The sequence below is a fragment of the Anabrus simplex genome, chromosome 1 (assembly GCF_040414725.1).
Source record: "Anabrus simplex isolate iqAnaSimp1 chromosome 1, ASM4041472v1, whole genome shotgun sequence".
NCBI lineage: Eukaryota > Metazoa > Arthropoda > Insecta > Orthoptera > Tettigoniidae > Anabrus > Anabrus simplex.
Genome location: NC_090265.1, coordinates 1,800,453,808 through 1,800,480,762, shown reverse-complemented (window position 1 = coordinate 1,800,480,762; position 26,955 = coordinate 1,800,453,808). Strand labels below are relative to the sequence as shown.

Sequence of the window (26,955 nt, the reverse complement as noted above, 5' to 3'; positions counted from 1 at the left end):
CTACATAGTTACATATTCCTGTAATTGTTTTACAGGTGGTGCCCACTGTCTTGTTATTTACACTTATTTTAGTCACTGATGATTATTTTTGTTTTATATATTTTTTATTATTTTTTGGGAGTTACAGTTCTGGCTTAAACTGTCATGTGTTCATGGAACACGGAACACTGGAAACATATGCACTGGTTGAAAATATACACAAATCGACATAAAATACATAATGATATGAAACACATGGCGCTTTAAGAATGTTCTTGGACTTGATAGTCTTGTTTCTATCTAATTAAACTGGATGAAATGTATATACATTAAAATGAAATGTACAAAGACATGAACTACTTGGCACTTAAAAGTTCTTGGTTCTGGTTTAAAAAACTTTCGTCTGTTCATGGAACACTGAATAGACTTGTTGGTCTTGTTTCAATCTATTGGAAACAAATACACTACCGTAGTTGAAAATATACATATTGATATGAAAATTTATACATCGATACACATGGCACTTTAATATTTTTGGATTTGGGTAAAATATACTGTCGTATGTTTGTATAACTTGGCATAGACTTATCAATCATTGAAAGTTCTTGGATCTGGGCTAAAACACTGCACGTGTGTTTGAAGAATGCGGAATAGACTTGTTGGACCTTTAATCTACATGGATACATGAATCAGCTGAAATTATACATTCACTTGAAATGCTTGGTATTTAAAGAAAGTTCTTGGATCTGATTTAAAATTATTGCCGTGTGTTTGTGGAACAAGGAATATAATTGTCGGTCCTGTTTCACTCAACTTGAATATATGACAGTTGAAATGAAATATGTTTGACAATGAAATATTTAATAAATGTAGAAATTGCTGGTTTTAGTTTACGTAATCTTGCAGTGCTTTAGGACAGTATGGAATAAACCTATTGGTAGATTTAAACTGGTTGAAGAGCTGGGGGAACATCCTTCATTATGGAACACTTGCTTATGCAGTTGTAACTGTCATCAACTATTGTTGTTGATGTAGAATGGTGTGCTCGTTGCATTTTCGGACGTGTTCCAAAATGACGTCCAGGAAAGGTATAGAGCACTCAGGCCCAAGAGAGTATACAAGAAAGTCTTGACATATGAATACAATAGGAGGCCATAATTAACTTGGAACGACTACCTATCAAAGGCGGTGCAGAACAGAGCAATGTCAGGGGAATTGTTTCAATAAAACAAGTAAAATATTAGATATTATTGAAAAATATACTTGAAAAACTGAACTCGAGACGAGAGGAAGCAAACTGCTGTTGCTGCATCGAAGAAGGGAAATAATCAAAATTACAGCGGAAGTTTTGAAAAATAATTATTATAAATTAAGAGAAGACGGCAGGATAATTGCAGAAACACTGTGAAAAATATAGAGACAGCGGGATATACGAGAATTTATTTAAATACTTACACTGATAGACCCGTGGCGCAAGATTAGCGATACATCGGAAATTATTAATTGGAAGTCGTAAAAGAAGAAAAGGATAGGAAAGAATTACTCCGTCAGAAGAAGAATCGAGGAAGGAATAACATTTTTAGAAAACAAATAATTTAAAAAATCAACGATTTTTATAAGACAAGACGGAAGATCTTATGCAGATTTAGAGAACTGGTTAACTAGAACGCAGGAGAAGACTCACAGAATATTAAAAAAAAAAAAAAAAAAAAGAAATATTACTCTAAGAAAAACTGAAAATGAACATCTACTTGTCGACATGATTTGATTATATTGGCAGTTATTCCGAGAAGAAGACGACTTGCTAAGCATCCAGATGGACCAACCTGGACGGAGATATGATCCAACCAGCTGACCCTACCTAAGATGAAATGAGGAATCCGACCGAACCTCAAACCATGGCCAATGAACCAGCGATGTGACGAGCAGGAGGAGAGCAACTGACAGCTGATATGATGAAAGACGAGCTAAGTGTTTGCCATAAGTATTATAATTCTCGGTTTAGCTAGGCATATGCATTAGTATAGAGTATTCTAAGTGTGAAATATTTAAGAGTGCAAGTGAAACACTGAAGTGAACTGCCTTACATTTAATCTGCTAATACTATATTAAGTTAGTGTATAATTAGATGGATATCTCGTGGAGTATGGCTATGCATGAAATAAGTGAATTACCAAGGTAATTGAGAATACGAGTAGGAAGAGAAGCTATCTAACAGCTGAATGCAAAGATTATCGTATGGTGAATAATATCTATGGATCTCGCGAAACCATTCAGTCAATGATTACGTCACAGGTGGATCGCATAAGAGGAAGTGAAAGATATAGTCTAGTTATTCCTTGTAAAGTAATGCTGTTAAATGCACGAACACAATATTTAAGGTTAAGCATCGTAATATTGGAAGAGAATTGATCTATTTAAAGGAGTATTTACAGAAAGAAGAATGGTACGTCTTAGTAATTGCATTTATTATGAAAGAGGTTATGAATGATGAAAAGTGGTATTGATAAAAATGAAATGGAATTGATTGAAGGTTTTATAATGAAGAAAGAAGATGTATGAATTAATTTGTGTATGATAATGTGGGTTACGGTGATTATAAGACGTATATATGGATAGTAGATGCTGAAGTATGCATACATTGGATCAGTTAGGCGATGCAAGCACAAGGAAAGAGATACACCGTGGGAATGACACAAAATAAGGTATGAATGGTGGATATTTACGTATAGTTGAGATTAGAGAGTTAGTGTAACGTCAAGTACAGCTTTTAATATTAAAATATATGTACCGAGCTCGATAGCTGCAGTTGCTTAATTGCGGCCAGTATCCAGTATTCGGGAGATAGTAGGTTCGAACCCCACTATCGGCAGCCCTGAAAATGGTTTTCCGTGGTTTCCCATTTTCACACCAGGCAAATGCTGGGGCTGTACCTTAATTAAGGCCACGGCCGATTCCTTCCCACTCCTAGCCCTATCCTGTCCCATCGTCGCCATAAGACCTATCTGCGTCGGTGCGACGTAAAACTAGCAAAAAAAGTATATTATGACATGTTCTCGTAACATATGTGTTAAACCAATACAGATTTTAGAAGCGATGAATATAAATAGTACCGAGATATCATAACGTAAATACTTATTGAATTACTTGCACATGATATATTAAAAAATAAGCGTAGCGAAAGGATGCATATTGAGCCGTATAGTAGTAAATTAAGAATTATTTAGATAGAATAGTGAGATAGATTATTTTATATTTTGAGTGTTGATCTATAATTCATGTAATAATTTTAAATGAAAAGATAGTAAACTAGGAGCCGTGATTAAGAAGGCAATAAGGATGGAAACCTTAGCACGCCAGTCATCATAACACATTTCTTCATCAGAGAAAAACTTCGTTCAGATAGCAAGATTTTAGACTTTATCGATTCCATTTTAAACTACAAAGTAATTATGGTACAATGATCGATTTGAATGAATTATTTAATTTTTCAAACATGAATATGAATGATGAAACTTGAGTTCATTTCAGAAATAGTGAATTCATTATATTATTTTATTTTTGTTAGTAAGCCAGCGCTGACTTAAATGTAAAATATTATGAATTATTATTGAATTTAATCAATGATTGTGGAAGTTCTTAGTAACACGAGTTAATTCTTTAATTTTTGCTTAATTTAATAAATGTGTTTTCTCATTACTTTCTTATAAAGTGAGTGATAATTTGTAGCAGTTGAGAGTAGATTGACTTAGTTTTTAAGGTGTTTATCATACGATTTGCGTCAGTGTTAAGCAGTCAGTGATGAATTTACTCTTGAATGCGATAGGATGGAGACGTTCATCGGTGATTGTTGCGTGCGGTCCCTACCTTTTCTCTGAATTCACGTTAAGCCTAGCCAAGAAGAAAAATTAGATATTTTTCTTATGTCAAGAAATATCCTGAGATTACATCTGGCTGTCGGGATATTACGGCTGTGTCGTACCTGGACGCGGGAAGGGCTCAATGGTGATAGTATGGCCTTGGCTTATGGAAAAGCGCATTGAAGGTGAGTGTCTGAGGAAAAAGAAAAGAAAGAAATGAGAAACTGTTGTGTGTGTTCGAGTTAAATTGTAAAATGATATTTGTATTACTTACCCGCTCTGTTCCCGCTCGCGCTGACCTGCCGTTAGACGAGTGGATTGCGATCTGTTCAACTGTGTGTGTGTGTGTGTGTGTGTGTGTGTGTTGCTTATTGTTGGCTAGGAGAGGGGGCAGGGAGATGAGGCGGCAAGGGGTGGGGCTTTCTTTGGGTTGGTTGAGGTGTGGAGGGGATGTGCAAGAGAGGGGAAGTGCTTTGTTGTCGAGCCGTTCTGTCTAGATATGTCTTGATGATGAGGGGATGAATGGCCTCGTAAAGAATGTTTGTTTTTTCGGTGGATTCGTTCAGATTATGATTAAAATTAACTTGTTGGTCTAACGATATGTAAAACATTTCTTTGATACTAAGCAGGGGTCCCTTTTCCATGGTTTCAATTATTTGCAGGTCTTTGAATATGTCGGAAAATTTATGATTGGATTCGTGCATATGTAGACCCATGATGTTGATGTTGTATCTCCAATGGGGGAGCATTTTTTTGAACGGAGAAATCTTTTCTCCTTTAGCAGGTTAGCAAACTTGATTTGCTAACTCGGCGGGGCCACACAGTTTGGTCTGCCTCTGCTATGCAGAGTCCTGGAGGGGCGTGCCATTCCAGCTGATGAGTCCAAATGGCACGTCTGGACGAAACTCTGCATTATGCACACGGCCTAACCACCCAAAAGCTGGTTCTATTGCCATGGCTGAATGTCTGTTATGTTTAACTGCATTAATATGTTCGATGTCCCTGGTGTTAAAGCTCCGTCCTGTCTGTCTAATGTAGCTTGCTAAACAAGTCTGGCACTGTAATCTGTATATGCCTGATTTGCCAAACTTGCCCAATTTATTCACGGTCCCTGGATTGTGGAAATGAGAACGATTGTTGTTGGTTGTTTTGAATGCTATTTTTACCCCGTGTTTTTAAAATAGGTTTGTTATTTGGTAAACAGAATCGTTGTTGAAGGCAAAAACTGAAAAACTGTCCTTTTGTTTCTTTTCTTTAATAAGAGTAGATTTAGGTTTGTTATGGATTTTAGATATGATTTGGTCGAACCTTTTGTTGTACCCATTAGAAAGAGCAACTGTCCTGATGGTGTCTAGTTCTGTTTTTTTTTGGTTGGAACGAGATAATGGAATACTAAAATCTCTGTGGACAAAGCTATAAAATACTGCTTTCTTGTGGGAGCTGGGGAGGATTGAGTGTTGACAGTTTGTGTAGGTTTCCTGTAAATGTCATAAGTGAGGAAGTGTTGATCTCTGGTGACCGTTAAGTCCAGAAAATTTAGAGAACGGTTGGATTCTGTTTCCAATATGAACTGTATATGGGGACTCAAGAATGGTTAGGCTGTTGGTGTGTCTTCCATCTAAAATTGTGAAGGTGTCATTGACAAACCTGGTCCAGAAAAAAATGTGTTTTATTTTGCTGATGTGTGTATGTTCTAGGTAAATGTCTGCCATGATGCCCGATGCAGGGGATCTCATTGGAAGTCCATTTTGTTGATATATTATTTCGTTAAAAACCAAATAATTATTGTTAATGTAAATTTAATCAGACTGATGAATTCTTCTATAAGTTTACTCAGTTTACTATGTTGTTGCAAGTTACTTTGTATGATGGAAATGGTTTACATAAAATCAGCTTCATGGTCCGTATCACACTTCAATAGATTCACAATTAAGTATTTATTTATTTTCCACCTAGTCGATACAATGATTGCTTAAGGCAATTTTTAATGGTTAAAAGTGGTACATGTTTCGTATATTATCAACATCTTCAGCCACATAACAATGTTTATATGAAAAATACATAAATTGACAAAGTAATACTTTAGAGGAAGTGTCCTTAAAATTAACATAAGATTGACAACATTAAAACAAACAAATAATTCAAGAGAAAATATATAAATTATTTCTACAATAGAAAGCAGTCGTCAAAGAAACACTTGTACAATATTCCATAGAGAATGTGTCCTAATGAATATTCTTTTCTTAATAATTCATGAAAAAATAGGTCAATTTATAAATTAAAAATTATACAATTTATAAGTAATTGTCGAAATGAAGAAATCCAGATATCACAATGTGGCTCTTGTTATTAATGCAGATGAAAATATAACTAATTCCTAGTTGTCAATTCTTATTAAGCCTGCTTTCCTTTGGAACAGTAACTCCTGTCATTCTTTCACAGTTTTGCGCCGGGTGTAATATTGATGATGCATTCTTTCTTGCTCTTGCACCTGAGGAAGTGGAGGAGCAGGGGATATAGGTGTGTCAAAAACTTCCTTGCTGTCACCTATAGCTTCAACTGAGGAGGAATAAGTTGTAGGGCTATCTGTAGGTGGAGAAATTCCAATTCTTTTTTCATGATCTTTCTCAAGCATTTTCAAATATACTAGAATTTGATAATATAATGGATTCTTATATTCTACATCCTCACTAAGGTTATCATTTTTCTTTACAAGTTGGTCTAAATGAATGTATAGATCTTCATGTGTGTTCATTAAGCTGCCCTTTTTAAATTTTTTATGATGGTCAGGTCTTGTTCTATGTTGGTAAATTTATGACCTGTGGCAGTCATGTGATCCCATAGCTGAGAATCTTCTATGTTTTTCAGCATTCACATGTTCAAAATATCTAACTTTAAAATTGCGTCCAGATTGTCCTATGTATGTATTCTTGCATTCAGAGCATTGTGAGTTTATATATTCCCGAATCAACAAATTTATCTTCTTCCGAGAGATTTATTGTATTATGGTTGAAAATACAGTACTATGTTTCATGTTGTTTGCAAGCTGTGGTGGGATAGAGAACTGGAACTGGATGTTGTGTGTTGCAAGAAGTTAAGAGTTTGGAAATGTAAAAGTTTTTTTTTTAATTTAACATATCTGAAGGATTTTATTTTGTTTGTAATATTTTGAGAAATGAAGAAATAAGAACCCTGGACTTTGCTGGAATATTTGTTTATGTAGCTGAAATATGTGTGTAATAATTTTTCTTCTAGGCAATAGGCAAGAAATGTTGAACTGTATGAACATTGCGAGATGCAAGAAGTATTTTGATTCTGAAATGATGTAACTAGTAAAATGTAATTTAAGAAAACCTCAAGATTGGATTGTTAACATTGCAAGAGTGATAAAGTTATTTGTATATCATGATGTAATTTGGTAACATTTAAAAAATGTAAAGGTGCTTTAATTTGGAACAGCCCATACCGCACGCGCGGTTATGGATGTTGAAATAACTGATGTAATTTTTTTTTTTTGCTAGGGGCTTTACGTCGCGCCGACACAGATAGGTCTTATGGCGACGATGGGATAGGAAAGGCCTAGGAGTTGGAAGGAAGCGGCCGTGGCCTTAATTAAGGTACAGCCCCAGCATTTGCCTGGTGTGAAAATGGGAAACCACGGAAAACCATTTTCAGGGCTGCCGATAGTGGGGTTCGAACCTACTATCTCCCGGATGCAAGCTCACAGCCGCGCGTCTCTACGCGCACGGCCAACTCGCCCGGTTACTGATGTAATTTATCTAGCGTCTGTAGCCAGGAAATGACCATATAAGGTCATGCGAATGCATTGGCGAAAGAGAATCTAGTGGAAATGGTTTCTTATTGGTTAATTGTAATCAAGCCACATCCGGTCTTCTTGCCGGCTTTGGAAAAATGATGCGTATGCTCGGCGTCATTTTCCATCCGACCGCCTTTCCGAAGTAAGTGTTATTTCAGTGCTCTTTTCATGTTATTATCAATGTTTTCTGATTTCGTTTGATTTAATTTTATTCCTTTGCGTTTCGGTATTTTCTTGCTTGCTGTAATTTTCAAAGTTTAATATTCAACGTGTCTCGCTCTCGTAAATTAAAGTCTTTCTTCTGTCTTTTAATCAACTATCCTTTCATTTGTGTTTTGGTTTCGTAATTATTCCGTTTGTCAAATGTGTAAAGTATCTGCTGCTCTGTTATGATAGAGGGTGCTTCATGTAAGTCTTTTCTCCCCCATGGACCTCGTAGGTTCCTAGCACCTTCCATTATCCTTTCTTAGTTGTCATTTTTAGGCCTGTAAGTGTTCCCTAAATTTGGTTTAATTTTGCACATCGAAAGATACTCGTCACATTTCGATATGAATATTCCGCCACAGCGTTATTTACAATCTCCTTATTAATATTAAGTTTTATATTACTACTTCCTTACTCATATTATTTCGCATTATTATTATTATGTTTATTATTATTATGTGTAACCGTAATTATCCCGACTAACGGTTACATTGTTATTGGTGGAAAATGCAATTTTGAAATTTTTTCTCTTAAATAAATTTGTTATTACGTGTATGTTTGGATTATTATATGTGAACTTGATGTATTTTTCAGTTTTACTAGGTTCGATTGCTAATTTAGATTGTTGCTTCTCCGAAAATTTATTAATTATTTTATCAATCATGTTATTGTTGAAACCATTCAAGAGGGCTTCTTGTCGGATAAACAACAGTTCTTTATTCCTTTCAGATTTGAATAAAGGAATACTAAACACTCTGTTAACATAACTATAATAAGCTGATCTTTTCTGTGCCTCAGGGTGTAACGAGTTGTTCTTGATAGTGGTCAGTGTGAAAGTGGATTTTCTGTGTATTTTGAAAGAAAATCCTTTTTCTTCTCTTGTTGTGACTATGTCCAGAAAATTCAGTGATTTTTCAACTTCTTCTTCTAAAGTGAATTTTACATTGGAATCCAAATTATTCAATATATTTAAAACTTTATTGCTATCGGTGAGTCTCTTATCTATTATAGCGTAACCATCGTCCACATAACGTGTCCAAAAATCCAAACCCTCTATTTGATTAATAATTTTCGTGTGTTCCAAATAGTCTAAGTATATATTAGCCAATATTCCTGATGCTGGGGCTCCCATTGAGAGTCCATTTTGTCGGTAAATTTTATTATTAAACGTAAAATAATTTTGATTTAACACGAATTTTAAAACATTAATAAAATCTTCATTTTCTGGTATGCTTACTAATTTGTTCTTCATTAAATTATTCTTAATGATTCTGATAGTGTCTTCTATTGGAATGTTTGTATACATGTTGGTTATGTCAAACGAACATGTCGTGTGAGATGATCCAAGTTTAAAATCTTTAACTAGATTGCAAAAATCCACTAAGTTTTTGATAGGTGTTTTACAATGAAATACGTATTTACCTGAGAAGAAATTATGTATAAATCTAGAAGTTTTATAAATGGGGCTATTTTTCAAATTTATGATAGGTCTAATCGGTTCTTCTTGTTTATGTAATTTCAGCAGTGCTCTCGCAGTCGGGAGTCTAGGGTTTATATTTATTAATGTTTGCACATCATGTTCATTAAACAAGAAAGACATGCTTTTTAATAGTTTTTTAAGATCCATCTGAATACGTGATGACGGGTCTTTATCAACTGTACTAAACGAATTGTTATTAAAAAATGTTTCTTTTTTTTAGACCAACTTGTAAAGAAAAATGATAACCTTAATGAGGCTGTAGAATATAAGAATCCATTATATTATCAAATTCTAGTATATTTGAAAATGCTTGAGAAAGATCACGAAAAAAGAATTGGAATTTCTCCACCTTCAGATAGCCCTACAACTTATTCCTCCTCAGTTGAAGCTATAGGTGACAGCAAGGAAGAACGCATTAGTTATATTTTCATCTGCATTAATAATAAGAGCCACACTGTGATATCTGGATTTCTTCATTTCGACAATTACTTATAAATCGTATAATTTTTAATTTATAAATTGACCTCTTTTCATGAATTATTAAGAAAAGAATGTTCATTAGGACATATTCTCTATGGAATATTGTACAAATGTTTCCTTGACGACTGTTTTCTATTGTAGAAATCATTTATATTTTTTCTCTTGAATTATTTGTTTGTTTTAATGTTGTCAATCTTATGTTAATTTTAAGGACACTTCCTCTAAAGCATTACTTAGTCAATTTACATATTTTTCATCTAAACATTGTTATGTGGCTGAAGATGTTGATAGTATACGAAACATGTACCACTTTTAACCATTAAAAATTTCCTTAAGCAATCGTATCGACTAGGAGGAAAATAAATAAATACTCAATTGTGAATCTATTGAAGTGTGATACGGACCATGAAGCTGATTTTATGCAACATATTCTTTATGTTGAAAGATGCTAGTGAATGGTAAGGATGGATTTTGAGGTTCTTGGTGTCGTTGCAAAATTCTATTGTGTTTTTAATGGAAGTTTTTGCATGAAGGACATAGTGTTTTTTAAGGAATTTTTGGATGAATTGGGCTAGTTTGTAGGTAGGGCTGGGTCTGAAATTAACTATTGGTCTTACTGGGGTGTTTTCTTTATGGATTTTGGTGAGTGCTCTTGCTGTTGGAAGTTTGGGGTTCACGTTAATTAATTTACTGGCATCTTGTTCACTGAGAATAAATGAAATGTTCTTAAGTAAGAGTTTCAGATTTTTCTGAATTTTTGGGTGGGGTCTTTTTTAACTGTTTTGTAATTTCCTTCTTGAAAAAAGTTGGTGTACTTTTGGATGTAGTCTTCTTTGTCAAATATGATGGTGGTATTTCGTTTGTCCGCTAGTGTAACTATGAGATTGTTAGATTTTATTTTCTCTTTTAATTGGTTGATTTGTTGCCGTTGGTGGGAGCTATTGTCAGGTTTGTTGTTTTTAGGTTGATAGTTTCGTTAATCTTTTTCTGGCTCCATATCTAATTTCTTCTTGATGTTGTATGGGGAGTTAACTAATTGCGTGTACAGTTTCTGTAAGTAGGGTGGTTAATTCTTCGTATCTGGATAGCGGACTCCAATTGAAATTCGGACCTCTCCTTAAAATTTCAATTTCAGTTTCATTAAAGGTTGTTTTAGAAATATTTATGATTGGTGGGTTGAAATTATGTTCTTTGGGTATCTCATTAATAGTGTCCGAGTCTGGTGTGGTACCTCTTTTTTTCAACTTAGGTGATGTGGAGCGATTGTTATTGACGTGTGCTTTTTTGAGGTTATCTATTTTCTTGTTGAGATTGTCTAGTTTCTTAGCGGCAATATTTTCTGTTACGTGAAGTGTGTGTCTTAGAAAATCGTCCCAATAAGTTGGGGGAAGGTTACGAGCTGCGAATAACTGAGCCTCGTAGAGTTGAGTGTTCAAAAATGTTTTTTCCCTGTATAGGAACTTAATTTCTTCTTTTAGCCAAATTTTGTTGGTTTTATTATGGGTGTTTCGTTTTGGGGTTGTAGGCTTTTAAAAATCTAGGAGTTAGATTATTGAGAAGGCATTCCTTCAAAAAGGTGATATCTTTGTTAATGATCGTTATCTTTTTCTTCAGATTTAAATATTTGTAAGCTTATTTGTGTGCCTGGTTGGCCGTACTATCGTAGGTTATGATTCAATTGGAGTCTGCAATCCAGATACGAAGAATTAAAATGAGTCTCAAAGAGGGATGCAACTTTTGTACTACTGTTGTTTGACAGAGTCTTCTAAGCTTATGTTGTACCGGCACATCAAATGGTGGATAGCTGTATACATGTGGGTCCTATTTTAGTGTGCAGGACCAAGGTTTCACAGTCCGATGCGGAATGTGAGGCCTAAAGAAAGAAGACCTAATTTAGTATACAGAAGGCTCAAAGAGGCAAGACAAAATAAAGCAAAAATAGTATAAAGTTCACTTTTCACAGCGTGCTGTGAAGCTTTGACGTGCCAATACAACATAAGCTTACAAGACTCTGTCAAACAACAACAGTACAAAAGTTTACGATGTCACAACGAGTCAACCATCAAGATTTTAATACGTTTATCAAGTTTATCATAAACTCAACATTACAATACCTACACCAAGATTACATAAGACTATTACGCCGCTAACGTGTTGTAAACAATGCTACCTATTTTAGATATACAGTAAAACCTCGTTAATTCGAAGTCGTTGGGACTCAAAAATCGGACTTCGAATTATGTGATTTCGAATTAACCGCCAATTCGCAATTCAGAAGTACCAACCCTTGCCGCGTTACGAAATATTCTAAGCCCTTTACTGCATGCAGTTAACCTTGATTCACAGTTTATACCTTTCAAATGCCATGAAAAAAGAACTATTTCCAAAATGTATCCAAAAAAGATGCATTTACAGTATTCAAATAATGCACTTGCATATCTCACTGCAAATATAACCTCACGCAACGAAAGAAAGGAAAGGAAAAAAAAAAAAAAAGCACGATTCAAAGACGAGGAGAAATCTATGCTGGCTCCCATGTGCAAGTGCTTTATTCATTGGAGTACTATACTGTATGCATTTTAGATGCCTTGTATTTACACAGAAAGTACCCGATGCCCTTAAAATCAAACTTTCCTATGACTCTATCCTTGTACGATTTCCCGCCATGGCACTTTTTTCGTACTTCAGAAATGTAAACACTTGCCGCGTCACAAAGTATTCTAAGACCCATTAATACATGCAATCACCTCGATTCACAGTTTAAACCTTTCCAATGCCATAGAAAAACTATTTCCGAAATGTATCCAACAAGGTGCATTTACAATGCTCAAATAATGCACTTGGATAAGTCACTGACGAACATAACCTCACGCAACGAAAGAAAAAAAATCGCACAATTCAAAGACGAGGATAAATTATGCTGGTTCCCCTGTGCAAATGCATTATTTTTTGGATATCTGTACTGTTTGCATTTTTAGATGCTTTGTACTGGGATGGAAAGTGCCCGACGCCCTTAAAACGTAGCTTATCGAACTTTTATATGACGAGGGGATAAAGTTTCTCGCTTCCATGTGCATTGCAATTGCAACGCACTACAATGACCCCCATCCCCGACCCTTGTATGATTCTCCGGCTGGCACTTTCTCCTTTAAAACCATAAGACCGTTTGGGCTCGCATTAAAATAAAGCAATGCAATTTCATCGGCAATGACAGTATTGTTCGGTGCCTACGAATTTATTATATGAGCCACGCTTTTTCGTCAACTGTCGGCATCGCCAGTGTTCGCGCATTCTGTTTTCCCGCACACTGCCTGTTGCGTGATATTACGGCGTTCCTGAAAAGGTTGAATACAAAAGAATTCCGATTTCATTCAACTTGGCAATCATGAAGCGCCCTGTAGACCTACCGAAGTGAGTAAGTGCGGAAAGCTACCGTACCCCTCCACGGTCCGGAACACGCGTTCTATTATGACGCGGATAAATTTCGAGTTGAAATTACTCTAACATACTATTGTTTTAAAATGTAAAGGCAGTTTCGAATTAAAAGTCTGAATTTCGGTAATGGGGCCGACATTGTACTTCGAATTACGAATTATCCGTATTTCGAATTAAACAATTTAAATAACATGCAAAACGGTATCTCATGTTTCCGGGAACGAGAGCTTCTTCGAATTACGTGGGATTTTGAATTAACCGATTTCGAATTATCGAGGTTCTACTGTAATTTTTACTTTTAAGTGTAAACTTTTGTTACATGAATTGTATCAATGTGTGTATATTGTTGTATGTGTATATATTCGTTCTCTTGCTCAGTTTATGTGATAGGCTGATGATGACACTAAAAAATGTGTCAAAACCAGTACCACAATAAACATGTTGTAACATAATCCTGTGCAACAGAATTGTATTGTATTGTATTGAAAAGGTGGAACCCTTAAATTCAATTTACCTTTGTGATTCTCCGTTCAATACGGAACAACTATGAAGTTTTTAACTTTGAATGTGGCAAAACCTTTATGAAATCTCCTCCAAGGACAACAATTTTCCCACCAGAAGGAATGGAATGTTGTTACCGATGATATATTTTAGAAGACGATTCACACACATTAATGAATAACTATTTGCCATTGGGACTTTATCCCATATTGAGCCATGCTAATGCTAATCGAATATCGCCCGCTATTTAGGAATTTCATTTTAATCCAGACACTGAACTGTCATTTAAATTAAAAGTAATTTTGAATGTAAAGTGCACTGTTCAACTGCTAAGCAGAGGCTACTTCTGTCCACGAAGAACAGCTGACCAGGAAGACGTCTAGCAGAGGGCCTTGAAGTACTGGCGAGCAAATCAGAATGCTAAGTTTTTCGTTAATAATTTAAAAATAGATGGCAAGAATCTTTTATGTTTTAAAGACACTCTGCAAATCTACAAGCCAAGAGCTTTTGTCAGAATGCGATGTCAATTAGCTTAGTCGTTGTCTCAAACTTGCTGATTAATTATTGGAAGGTTTCAATTTTTTACTTCTACACAAAATGCATCATGCTCTTGTACAATCGACTAATTATTAGCACCGGCTGACAATCCAGGCTGAACTAACACTGTTTAAAACTGCAACGGAATTTGGTTAAGACAGCTGTTGCACGACAACAAACTACTACTCCATTTAAAGTTAGAGGCCTAAATGTATTATGCCATTTTTTTTTATTTGCGACCTTTACCAACATCTCTGTCTTATGTTATTAGAGTATTACTTGAGTATTCACATATTTAAATATTGCTCCGGCCACTAAATTCTAAGTATCGGGTCGCAAGTCATACAAAGATTCCAAACTGGAATTGTATTTATGAACATAAGTTCCAACATATGGCATATAATCATTTCTCAGGGTAAAAATTTGCTTCGTTGTTCCTATATGCATTAAATAAATCGCGGATTCCGTTGAAGAGTCGCCATCCGTTGAAATAGTCACACCATATCCTGATGTTAAAAGAAATTATCCGATCCTCACCTAATACTCAGCGTAAACTAACTCAATAATTCCGTATACTATCCTACTACTACCTACTTAAAGAATAGAAATGCAAAATCAAATCTAAATCTAATTTATTAGCATGCTAATGTATAATAAAATTGAATAATATATATTCATTGGCAATAAGGAAAGAAAAATCGTGGAAATATAAGTATCATTCTCAAAGTGCTTGGTTTCCAAGATAAACATATTTGAAAGAACTTTAAATCTTCAATATATTTGCTTACACATTTGTTAATAACCAAATTATACTATATCTTCCATGATCAAATTCATATAAGGGGAAAAATAGGGATCAGAACTTTATTAACTCAAGGAGGAGTGGAATATCTTTCATTTAATGTTGTTTGGGATTTTCTTTGGGGCATAAGTTAAGTTTCATTTTGGTTTTCGGTCTATTTGACCAAAAATTTTGTTTAAACACATGTTTGGATTCTTGTTTGTGACTCACCACGTTACGAGATAAGCATTAGCATGTTTAATTATGGGTTCAAAACACCCATACAGTTACCAATATTCCTATCACAACCCAAATGAATAAATTAAATCAGTACATCACCATCTATACAACACAAACCAAATAAATCTAGTACGGAGTGCCATAGATTTGTCGGTCCTTCATCCTAATCTGCGAAAATCGTGCCATACAATCCCATTCATGTGCCAATATATATTTACATACTCCCAAATATTTCTTCGCTGTGCCATAGTTTTGATAAAGCAAACCATACTCCGTATAAGCGCTAATGTGCTGACCTTCAAATACGTAAATGTGCGAGATTTCATTCTATTCCCAAATATATATATCGTAATGCATAACAAACATGTAACCTCTCCATTTCATCCTCCGAAAGTTACAACGAAACACAAACAGCATGGCTCGAGACATGCATTCAACTCAACATGGCCTATATTCATTACTTGCAGTGCTAACCCAAATCTAAATATAATATGTAACACAGGAATTCGCATTTCAATTATCTATCCCATTCTTCAATAACGAACAGAAACATATCTCCTCATTCTACTTATAACATGCCACATTAACACTTCATTTCCTCTGTATATATATATATATATATATATATATATTCCTCCATATTTAAAATATATCATCACTTAATTCCACAAAAATAACCTCTGTGTTACGGACGCAATATTCGATAACCTGATTATTCTCTTATACACTGCAACTTCGTAATATTTCAAACACTTCTTTACCATATTATTATCATACTGGCCATGATTGGTATACATATTGACCTGAAGTTCTAGGTCACGTCTTATATCTCGCTTATTTTTATATTTTCATAACTGGTTAAACGCTTCACGGTCTATACGTATTAATTGGCACAAAACATGCATAAATACACAGTCAGATCTAGTTTCCAAAAACCTTAAAATTATCACATGAGCACTGCAGTTATATAGCTTAAAATAGCACATTTCATCGGCTAATAATTGGCATTTATATTCATATATCCTTTCATTGGCACTTGATCTCTTATATCTAGCACTCCTGTACACCTATAAATATTTTTCATTAATTGATTTGAAATTCATTACGATGCAACTCATAATACTTATCTCGTAACGGGATTTTTCTGCTGGATCTCTGCTGGACTACGGCATCATGGAGTAGGCAACCACTGCAATCCGAAGACTACGTCATCTGCGGCTTCATCTTGGGTCTTGGCTTGAGCTAATCAGTCTTGAGCAAAACATTTCCTCTGTTTAAGCTGAGTCCATCTTGTCACCAGTCATCATGCAATCATAAAAGAACAAATACATAGTAGAGTACATAGTATACTGGTGAAAAATAGGCAATTCAATTCGCAATACTTGTTTTTGGAAATTCGTGTTAGACGAAAATATTCTTTTCTTTAAATTTATAATTTTCTCTAATTTGGCCTATTCCTTGCTCTTTCTTTTGCTTAAACAGATATTGCCTCCCTCCTGGAAACAATAAATTATGCCGCTATGGTACTAATTTCGGCAACGTGTAACTCAGCTGAAGCTTCCTTTCCGTTTCTGAATTCAGATTTCACAGTGACGAATAATTCTTTCAAATCTCGTCTTCTTCCGTATTATGTTCTTGCAGATATATTCTTCTATTCTGTTAATATACCAATATTTTCGTATTCGACGTTGATTTGATACTTTTTATAATCTTTCTATAAGCCGTGCAACTTCCCTTCAACTTGTAGCTTTTTCTTCACAAAGCAGTCAAGAATCGTTCTCTTTCAAATTTTTTTTCCGTCCGTCGTTATTTAACTCTTAAGATTCTTTTCCCTTGCGGCCGGGCGATATCGATTTATTAGATCACTACGCTGTGTACTTGCACCTGAAGTTATTGTCCGCCATCTTTGTCCACTGTATCCATTACATTGACGGCCGCTAATGTAACGTAATGGTACAGTATGAATCAGTCATTTCATAGGGTAAAAGAGATCATGGTGAGACTCTGTAAGAAATAGTGTGGTCTGGGCAAAAAAGAAAATTACAATATGAAGTATCTACATAATACAGTGCATTACTTTTTAAAAATCAATTTGCTTTATGCCACAGTGACACACACAGGTCTGATGGCAACGATGGGATAGGAAAGGGCTAGGATCGAGAAGGAAGAAGCCGTGGCTTTAATTAACGTACAGCCTGGTGTGAAAATGTAAATATGCCTTGTAAATACGGTAACTGTAAATAAGCACACTATGTAGAATGTAATTGTATATTTGAATATTGTAATTTTAAGTGGTGATGGAGGCACTTTTGTGTATGTGGGGCTATGCCCTTTCTTCATCCACCATCCATAAATTGTACCTACAATTAATGGAAAAAAATAAATAATAATAATAATAATAATAATAATAATAATAATAATAATAATAATAATAATAATAATAACAATAACAACAACGTGGAAAACCATCTTCAGAGCTGCCGACAGTGCATTATCTCCCGAATGCAAGCCGACAGCTACGTGCCCCAAACCATGCAACCACCCACTCGGTACAGTGCACGCTATTTGGCAAGTGTTTGCAGCATATGTAAAGCATATGCAATGTGTGCTGTACCATTCACAACTATTCCTGATAAACTGAAGAATAAACAAAAGTTAAAAATTCACAGGCAGCCAGCATTATCTTTCAACAAAAGAGAAGGATTAATGCAATGTGTGAAGTGGGGAAATGTTGAAGTTTGCAATATTGGGCTGGTAGTAAAGACAACAGACCAGGTTTAGAATGGATGAAGTATATCTTGACACGACACAGAGAACAGTAAAATGAAAATGTTAAGGGTCCACCTTTTCAATACAATGAATGAAGGTGGACCCTTAACATTTTCATTTTTCTGTAATCCCAGTTCAACACGGAACAGAATGAAGTTTCTAACTTTCAACAACACAGGGAACTCTCTGTCAGGATGGGAAAGAACATCAAGAGGACCTAAATATTTGGCAACTTCTGCAATACCTTTGGGCTGAATAGAGATTACATCTATAACATCACCATTACTACTCTCAAGAAGTCCATCATGACCGTCAAGAACCACGCTTGTGGTCCTCAGATACATTTTTAACGCGTTTAACTCATAACTTCATACTATCTCGTGTATCTGACTATCCATTATTATTGTCACGGTAATCTTTATCTTCGGGCAATCTGCAACTGTTGCAACAAGATTGTATAATAAAATAATAACCAGGGATTAAATGAAATAATATTATGGTGATCTTGTTGTTTCTCTTGAAGAATTCCCTCCTTCGAATATTCAGTAGAACCTCGATTATACGTGGTCCCGCGAGCATCCTAATTAAATTACATTGTAAAAATCCCATATTATTCGTTCCTCGAAGAAACGATTTCCCGGATCAACCGTCCAGATATTTCAGTCCCATCAACGCTAAATCCTCGATCACATATTTTTCAAGAAACTGTATCTCACGAAAGGATGGCTACGGCATACTTAAGGATCTTGGTGTTAACGTCTCGTCATTGTGGTACCGGTAATTTGATGAAGTACTGTAGGCCTACTAGAAAAGCGATCGGCAGCGAACTTGCATACGGGACCATCTTAGCATCGAATTCCGGTGGTATTGTTTAGGGAATCCGTGGAAATCATTAAGCAGAGAGTGTCCACAACAATTGGAAGGAGACAGTTTAATATAGACATTTTGAAGGGACAGAAAAAAGTCGTCGCTATAATGGAGTTCTCGTTATGTGCCGTACTTGCTATAGCGGACTTCTATTGTATATTCATTAGTACATGTTCTCGCTTAGCACGTTCTTTTTCCTTGTCCCCAGCAGAAACGTCTTAACAAAATTTCACTGTAACTGGATGCTGTTATGCATCACTAGACCAAGCACCAAAAGTTTAAATTTGGTTCTATGTGTAAATTCGACCAAACATAATTTTGCAAAAATAGGGTATTACTGGTGTTGTAGGATAATAGATTGTACCTTCTCACCAAATTTCAACATTTTTATACTCGCACTGCATAGATTCTCTTGAAGAAATGGCGCTTAGTCTACTGATGCAATTTAAGGTTTTTCTCAAGTGCGAATAATGTATCATGATTAGAGTTTGTGATTTTTAGCATTTGCGATAAATGCGAAATATGCCGAAACTTTGTCAGTGTATGTGCCTTCATCTTACATGACCCGTACGGGTGGTTTTTAGCGATTTCGAATTCGCGATAAAATGCGAAATTGGTTCAAAATGCGAAATTATACAATTTATGCGAAATAGATGCAAAACTCTCAGTTTTATACGAAATAAACATATATTTTTAAAAACTATGCATTTTTTCTTAAAAATAAGATATAAATGTTGTTATTTATTTCAGGAGAAATAATTATTACGGCGCCCAGTGCGATCGTAAAGCGGTAACATGCTTTGACGGACACTTCCGTCTTGGTGCACGGAACATCTATAAGTTCATTATCGCAGTTAGCTGGTCGGAGAGATTTATTCTCTTTGTTTTGCAACCTAACCGATTGATGTCAGATGATACCTGAAGCTATTTTCTCTGTGTAAATAGTAACTCTGAGCTGAAATACGGAAAATAAAAAGCACCTCATTTTGCCGCTCGTTGTAAACAATCATGGCGGCATCCAAGCGCGGCATGGATGAGCTTATTCGTAACTGGCTTGAAAATAGTGATGTTAAAAATGGAAAAGATTCTCTGGAGAGTGAAAATACCTCTTCTTCAAATGACAGTGATGAAAGTGATTCCGATTTCAGTTCCGAGATGATAGTGACAAAACCAGAATGCAACAAGAGCGAGTGAGAAGTCTAGTTTTCCTTTTTTTTTTTTTTTGCTAGTTGCTTTACGTCGCACCGACACAGAAGGTCTTATGGCGACGATGGGACAGGAAAGGCCTAGGAATGGGAAGGAAGCGGCCGTGGCCTTAATTACGGTACAGTCCCAGCATTTGCCTGGTGTGAAAATGGGAAACCACGGAAAATCATCTTCAGGGCTGCCGACAGTGGGGTTCGAACCCAATATCTCCTGGATGCGAGCTCACAGCTGCGCGCTCCTAACCGTACGGCCAACTCGCCCGTTGAGAAGTCTAGTAAAATGATGCTTGGAATTATGGTCTTGTTGACAATAAGCCTCTTTCTGTAACGTGTAAACCAGTTTTTGAAATTCACTCTACAGTAAGGAGGGGGTTGGGTAATAATCCAAAAGAATTGGACTTAGGGAATGAATTTCTAACCTCACAGTTCTGGGATCACGTTACTATGGAAACCAATACCTATGCCTCTACATTTCTTGCTAATTTATCTGCTTCCCTTAAAACCAGTAATACTTACAAACAAAAACATTGGTTTCCTGTTACTATAGACGAGCTAAAAGCTCACTTTGCTTTGTGTATTCTTATGTAGCCTATGTGATTAATCAAATTTATGTTAAGGTGACGAAAAAATAAATAGTATGTAAGAGAATATTTCCTTTCACAAGTAATGGCAGGCCAAAGGAAATCATTCAATGTGTGGAATTTCTTTCACTGGCTAAAGAGCACTGCAAAGACCAGTCAATCAAACAGCAAATACACTTTCAAGCACCACGTTCATTCTCTTTGTGTGTTGACCCTTGATCTTAGTCGGTTATTCTTGACATTGGTGTTGAGTAGTAGTTCTGTTTAAAAGTACGGTAGCGATTTATTTTATTGTCTGTTAGCCATGGGTAGAAGCGAAGTGACGATCAAACATCACGCTGAAAGTCACAAATCGGGACATTTTTATGTAAGGATACAGATGGCCTATATTGATGTGCCGACTCTGCAATCAAAAACTTGAAGAAAAAAATGTTTTGCAGGCCTTCCTTTGCCTTGGCAGCACTTCTGTGCATTTGGGCCTCTACGAACAGTGTCGATGTAGAGTTTTTTTTAGCAAGTACAACATAATTGTAACTGATAGGCGGTCTCAAATGAAGGAGGACACCTTTTAAATAATTGGCATGTTGTACTTTAATCATCATTGGAATTCCTCTTCCTTGTAGGTGTGTTGTACTGTGATAAATAAATACGTTCAGAATAGTATTTTTCACTTTGAAATTGTGTTTGTAAATTTGAAAATAAGCATATTGCTGTGTGTTCGTTAATACTTCTTGCAGTCTTATGTTGATGTTTGTCGTATTTTCCATAGTGAATTCAAAACTGCATGACGAGCAATGTGTGATTAAACAGTATGATTTTACTCCCTATTTTTAACCAATTTGCTACAAAACGCTAAATTTGAAAATAAACACGCTAAATCACTGATTTTTAAATGCTATAAACATGAACTCTAACACGATACTACACCAATAACCCCTAACTGTTGAGTATCTACTGAGTAAATCTTCAAAAAATAAAACGTAGCGGCAGCCATGATTAAAAACTGAATACCCTACTGTCTAAAAAGGCCCGCTAAGTGCTTGATCCACCGCGAGCCGTCCCACAACTCCGGTACATTATTCAAGTTTTAGATGGAGAAATTCTAGAAGGGAAGATATTCTCTAAAGTCGTTACTATAACGACTTACTGATTTGAGGAATTTCAACTTATCTGAGTCAAATACAAATGGTAAGACATGAGCCATTGTAGTCTATACAATTTTTGAAAGGATTTTCCTTCACGATAGGCCTATTATATTCTGAGAGTACAGTATTGACATGATATTTTTAAGCCTATGGGTAAGTTTTGTTTTGCTTGAGACAGAAAATGTGATTAAAGATATTTTCTCCCATAAATACACACAAATCACTGGACAGGTAATAAGATTGTTGCTCTCAGTTCATTCAATCTCAAAATCAGGATCTCCATTAAATCCATCTACGTCATCCACGATGTCAGAATCTGCTTGAAGATTCTGGTAAAATTGTTTGGCATCTGCAGGTATTAGGTGCATCAGCGAACCAAAGTCTCTTAGTTTGGCTTCAGAGATAGGTTTTCCTTTTGACCACAAAGGTATTAATGCCTGGTGAAAGGGAACTCGACTTTCCCGTGGTCGTCCCTGTCTTGACTCATTTAGATTGACTTCCTGAGATTCACCATCAAATTCCTGAGAATGATTCTCAGACGCAACCTTCTTAGCAAGCTGCATTAATAGCATTGTCCTTCTCCTTACTTTTGGAAGTACTTGATACATCGCTGAACTTCGTCACTTGATAAACCACTCAATGTATCACCACGTAAAAATATCAGCACTATGGAAAACGCGGGCTCCCTCGCTGTCATCCGTGCGCAATGTGAGGAATGTGGCGCTTGGTCTAATGATGCAAACTGGAAAGTCGCGTAGTCTACTGATGCAGTTTACATTTTTACTGATTCCCGCATTGTCGCTTAGGTTTTCTGTTTACTAACAACTAACGGCCTCTTGTAATGCAGTGGGGATTTTTTATAAATAGTTCAAGCCTTCCTCTACAACATGGCGCTAAAATCTCAATTTTCGTCAAATGGCGCTTAGTCTACTGATGCATAACGGCATCCAATTAATATCTTCTGAAGTATTGCACCTAGAAGCAAGAACACTTTTTAAAATGCTCCAGTATCTTATGTCAATTTTAGAACCACTAAAATCTGAAAAATGTAAATTCCAACTTTAGGTCCCTTTCTGCACAATGGGTCATAGTTAAATTTCAAGAATTTTTGGACTGATTTCAATATGCTGACTAAAAAGTAGAAAAACTGATCTGTTTTACCTCATCTTACGTTACAAGAATGCGCTAAAATTTCACCAGTATCATCTGAACAACAGAAAGCTGTAGACATTGTACTTCAATTCATTCAAGTCAACATAAGTAAGAGAGTGAAAGGAGAAAAATAATTATAAGGTCTGCCTAACAAACATGAGACATATTTAGTACTAAAAGTTCAGTTTGCCAACATTGGGGGGGGGGGGGAAATCAATCACATAATGAAAATAAATTTCAATGAGAAACGTTCATACTTGAGATCTTTCAGTTCTTTTGAAGCTTCATTACGCTGCTTCTTGATATCATCAGAGTCGCGCAATGCCTCTGCTAGGTCGGACACAGCACGGTCCCTCTCTTTTCGCAGTCGATCGCAAAGAGTACGTATGCTCTCCCTCTCCAGCACGATCTTATCACGCTCGCTGAACGCCCAGTCTCGGCGACGCTTAGATACTTCGGCCTCCTGAAGAGCTTCTGAAAAAAACAAGGGCAGATGAACAATACAATGCAGTAAGCTTGTAGTTCTATGATCACAGTCAGAGGACCTCCATCTTATGCGGAATCTAACCTAGAAACACAACTCATAATTTTGAAAAAAAATACACGTGCAATGATTGGGAAACAAACCAGAGTCATTCTGATGAGCAGCCAGTGATGATGCCCCTTGGTTGCTGAATGAGAATGAATCCTGTAGTGCTATATTTTTGTGATATGTTTGCTTTTATAGGACTAACTATAATAATATAGGAATTGTTATAAATAATATTGGGAAAAAGGTATGAAGTGCGGGTTGAAAAAATATGCTATGGATATGTACTAAAATTTACTATTAATTTATTATGGTCCAAGACTGAAACGCGTAATTTTAATAATGTTATTGGCTTTACGTCCCACTATCTACTTTTTCAGTTTTCGGAGATGCCAAGGTGCCGAAATGTTGTCCCGCAGGAGTTATTTAATGTGCCAGTAAAGCTACCATCACAAACTGATGTATTTGAGCACCTTCGAATACCACCGGACTGAGCGAGAATCAAACCTGCCACGTTGGAGTCAGAAGGCCAATCCCTCAACCGTCTGGGCCACTCAGCCCCCACACCTAATTTTATCAGACTTTTGTAATTTGGAGGAAATATGGGGAACTGCTACTTTTTCTTTCTTCCAAAGAATATTTCCGTTTTTAAATCAGCAATACAAAGATCTTAAAAGTATTCAATTCCAGTCCAATACATCTTGAGCAACTACCTCCCTTATCCACAACTCTCCTCCTATACCTCTTCTTTTATTCCTAAAAATATTAATTATTGTAATTCAAAAATATTGTGCCACAGTCTTATTTTAAAATTATTCCTCTATGGATAATTTGTTTAGTGATGTTTCGTTCATCTACATAATGCTTGCTATCAATTGGATCCTATTCTACCAACACGAGTACCAGTCAAATAAAATTTATGTCATAAGATCATTGGCTGGTGCTAAATGAACATTCCTCGCCACATTCTGCAAATCATTCAACCTTGATCAGGAATTAGTAAGAGACGTTACAGTGATTGTGTTGAAATATTTAATCCAAAACCTGAAGAGCCATAACTCCCAAACATTTTAATGAAAGCATGTATGTCAAGTATTGGTCATTATGTAATCAACATAACTGACTGTTAAGACTCTCCACCTCAGTTCAGCAATAGAAGATATTCTAGTATATAATGGCATAATAACAGAGGACGGAATAACAATGTCCAATAAAATCAGGCAGACAAATGGGTTCTACAAGGTGACCCCACCTGTCCAACTCTTTCTAATATAGACACAGTGCACATTATGAATTTTCTCCAAAAACAACAGTTAACTCTCCTGACGTACGCCAACGATATCGTCTTCGAAAGCCCCAGCAAAAATGAACAGCAAGTGACACTAAAGGAACTTGAAAATTGGGCAATAGAGAATGAATTTCAGATATATATATGAACTTTTCTTTATTAGAAATTGCTTTGCATCACACAGACACAGATAGGGCTTATGGCGATGACAGGATAGGAAAGGACTATGAGTGGGAAGAAAGCGGTCGTGGCCTTAATTAAGGTACAGCCCCAGCCTTTGTCGTGGTGTGAAAATGGGGAACCCCAGAAAACCAGCTTTAGGGCTGCCGACAGTGGGGTTCAAACCCACTATGTCCCAAATGCAAGGTCACAGATGTTTAATTTATTGCAGTCCTCCTTTCAATACAAGATACTATCTAATAAGATGTAAGTTTTCTTTTTTCTTTTTGCACATATAGATGTTTCATCCACTGAGGATGACTATAGAGCTGAAAGTGTAGAAGAATTCATGAGCAACTGGCTTGGCATACATCCCACTTCTTTCTATCTTTTTGGTTGATGAAATACACTTTTTAAAATTATTCCCATTTATATTTTATCCACCCTCATACTGTTTGGGGTTTTTCACTTACAGAGGTGTAAAGTCTGCTCAAGTAAAGACAGCTATCAAGGATCAAGGCCTGGCCTCAACAGCGGTTATAGGATTACTTTCTTTGGGAAATTGTCTCAATAAAGGCTTTCACATGTATGTACACAACTTTTCCATCTAATCCTCTGGCAATGTATTTGAACAATGCTGGTACATATATTACTGGCACCATCAGGAAGAACAGAAAAGGTTTACCAGGCTTAACAGGAAGAAATTCAGTAGAATTCAGTAGGATCAAAGCAGAAGAAATCTCAGAAGAACCACATAGTACTTCTCAGTACAAATAGTAAGGCAGGAGAAAGTGAAATCCCTTCTCCAGGAAACGTGGGGAAGCAATAGCAAAACCTAATCTTATTTTGGAGAACAAATTCATGGGAGGTATTGATGGAAATGACATGATATACTTTTACTTGGATGAATGCAGAACAGTGAAGTATTTGAAGAAAGTGGCATTTAACACGATTGCAAGAATTATGCAAAATGCCTATCTCCTATATTGTGAGAATAAAGATAAAAAGCCAGATAATATACTTCAGTTTTACAAGTCCCTTATTGAGGCAGTGAACACATAATGGATGCAACACGAAAAGGAGGAAGCTCTTCAGATTTTGACAACAAAGCAGGGAGAAAAGTCAGTATTTGGCATTAAAACACTGTCAGAAAAGAAAGAAAACCCATGTAGTTTGTTCTACTCCTCAAGAACGCAGAAGGTTCCGTATGCATAAATTGTATGAAAGGGTTACACCCAAATTGTGTGGAAGAACAACCGTGCAATATATAATACACGAAGAGCCTGATGCTATTCAATAAATTTTCTTATCAGCAGAAGAAGGAAATTTAAAGACTTAGACTATACTGTTGTACTCATTGTCTTGTAGTTTTTATAATATGTAGGTTGCATTGCTGTACTCATTGTCTCAAAATTTGAATAATTAATGTTATTGGCTTTACGTCCCATGAACTACTTTTATGGTTTTTGAAGACGCAGAGGTTACAAGCGACTATTTTCAGAGGAGCTGGAATTTAGTTCCACAGAAGTTCTTTTACATGCCTGTAAATCTACAGACACAAGGCTGACGTATTTGAGCACCTTCAAATACAGCGGACTGAGCCAGGATCGAAACCACCCAAGTTGGGGTCAGAAGGCCAGCGTCTCAACCGTCTGAGCCACTCGGCCCAGCAATATGAATAACTAGAATAACTGAAAAATGTTGAGGACAGGGTCTGAGTGGTATTGACAATTTTTTTTCCACCAACTAACTTACCAAGGGAGATGTTCAATAAATTTCCAATTTCTTTGAAATCATTTAGGAAAAGGCTAGGAAAACAACAGATAGGGAATCTGCCACCTGGGCGACTGCCCTAAATGCAGATCAGTATTGATTGATTGAAGAAATTTGTATATTGTTGAAATATGTACATTGATACTGTTTACTAATAATTATAGTGCAATACA

The 26,955-nt window shown here is 36.0% G+C and overlaps 1 protein-coding gene across 1 annotated transcript in view; it reads right to left on the bottom strand.

Annotated features, from left to right (window-relative positions):
* Dlg5 (Discs large 5) overlaps window positions 1-26,955 on the bottom strand; it is a 390,290-nt gene that overhangs the window by 237,185 nt on the left and 126,150 nt on the right. Inside the window, exon 10 of the mRNA XM_068225698.1 lies at window positions 23,291-23,507. Within this exon, the coding sequence (XP_068081799.1) occupies window positions 23,291-23,507 (217 nt within the window). The remainder of the gene's footprint in view (window positions 1-23,290; window positions 23,508-26,955) is intronic.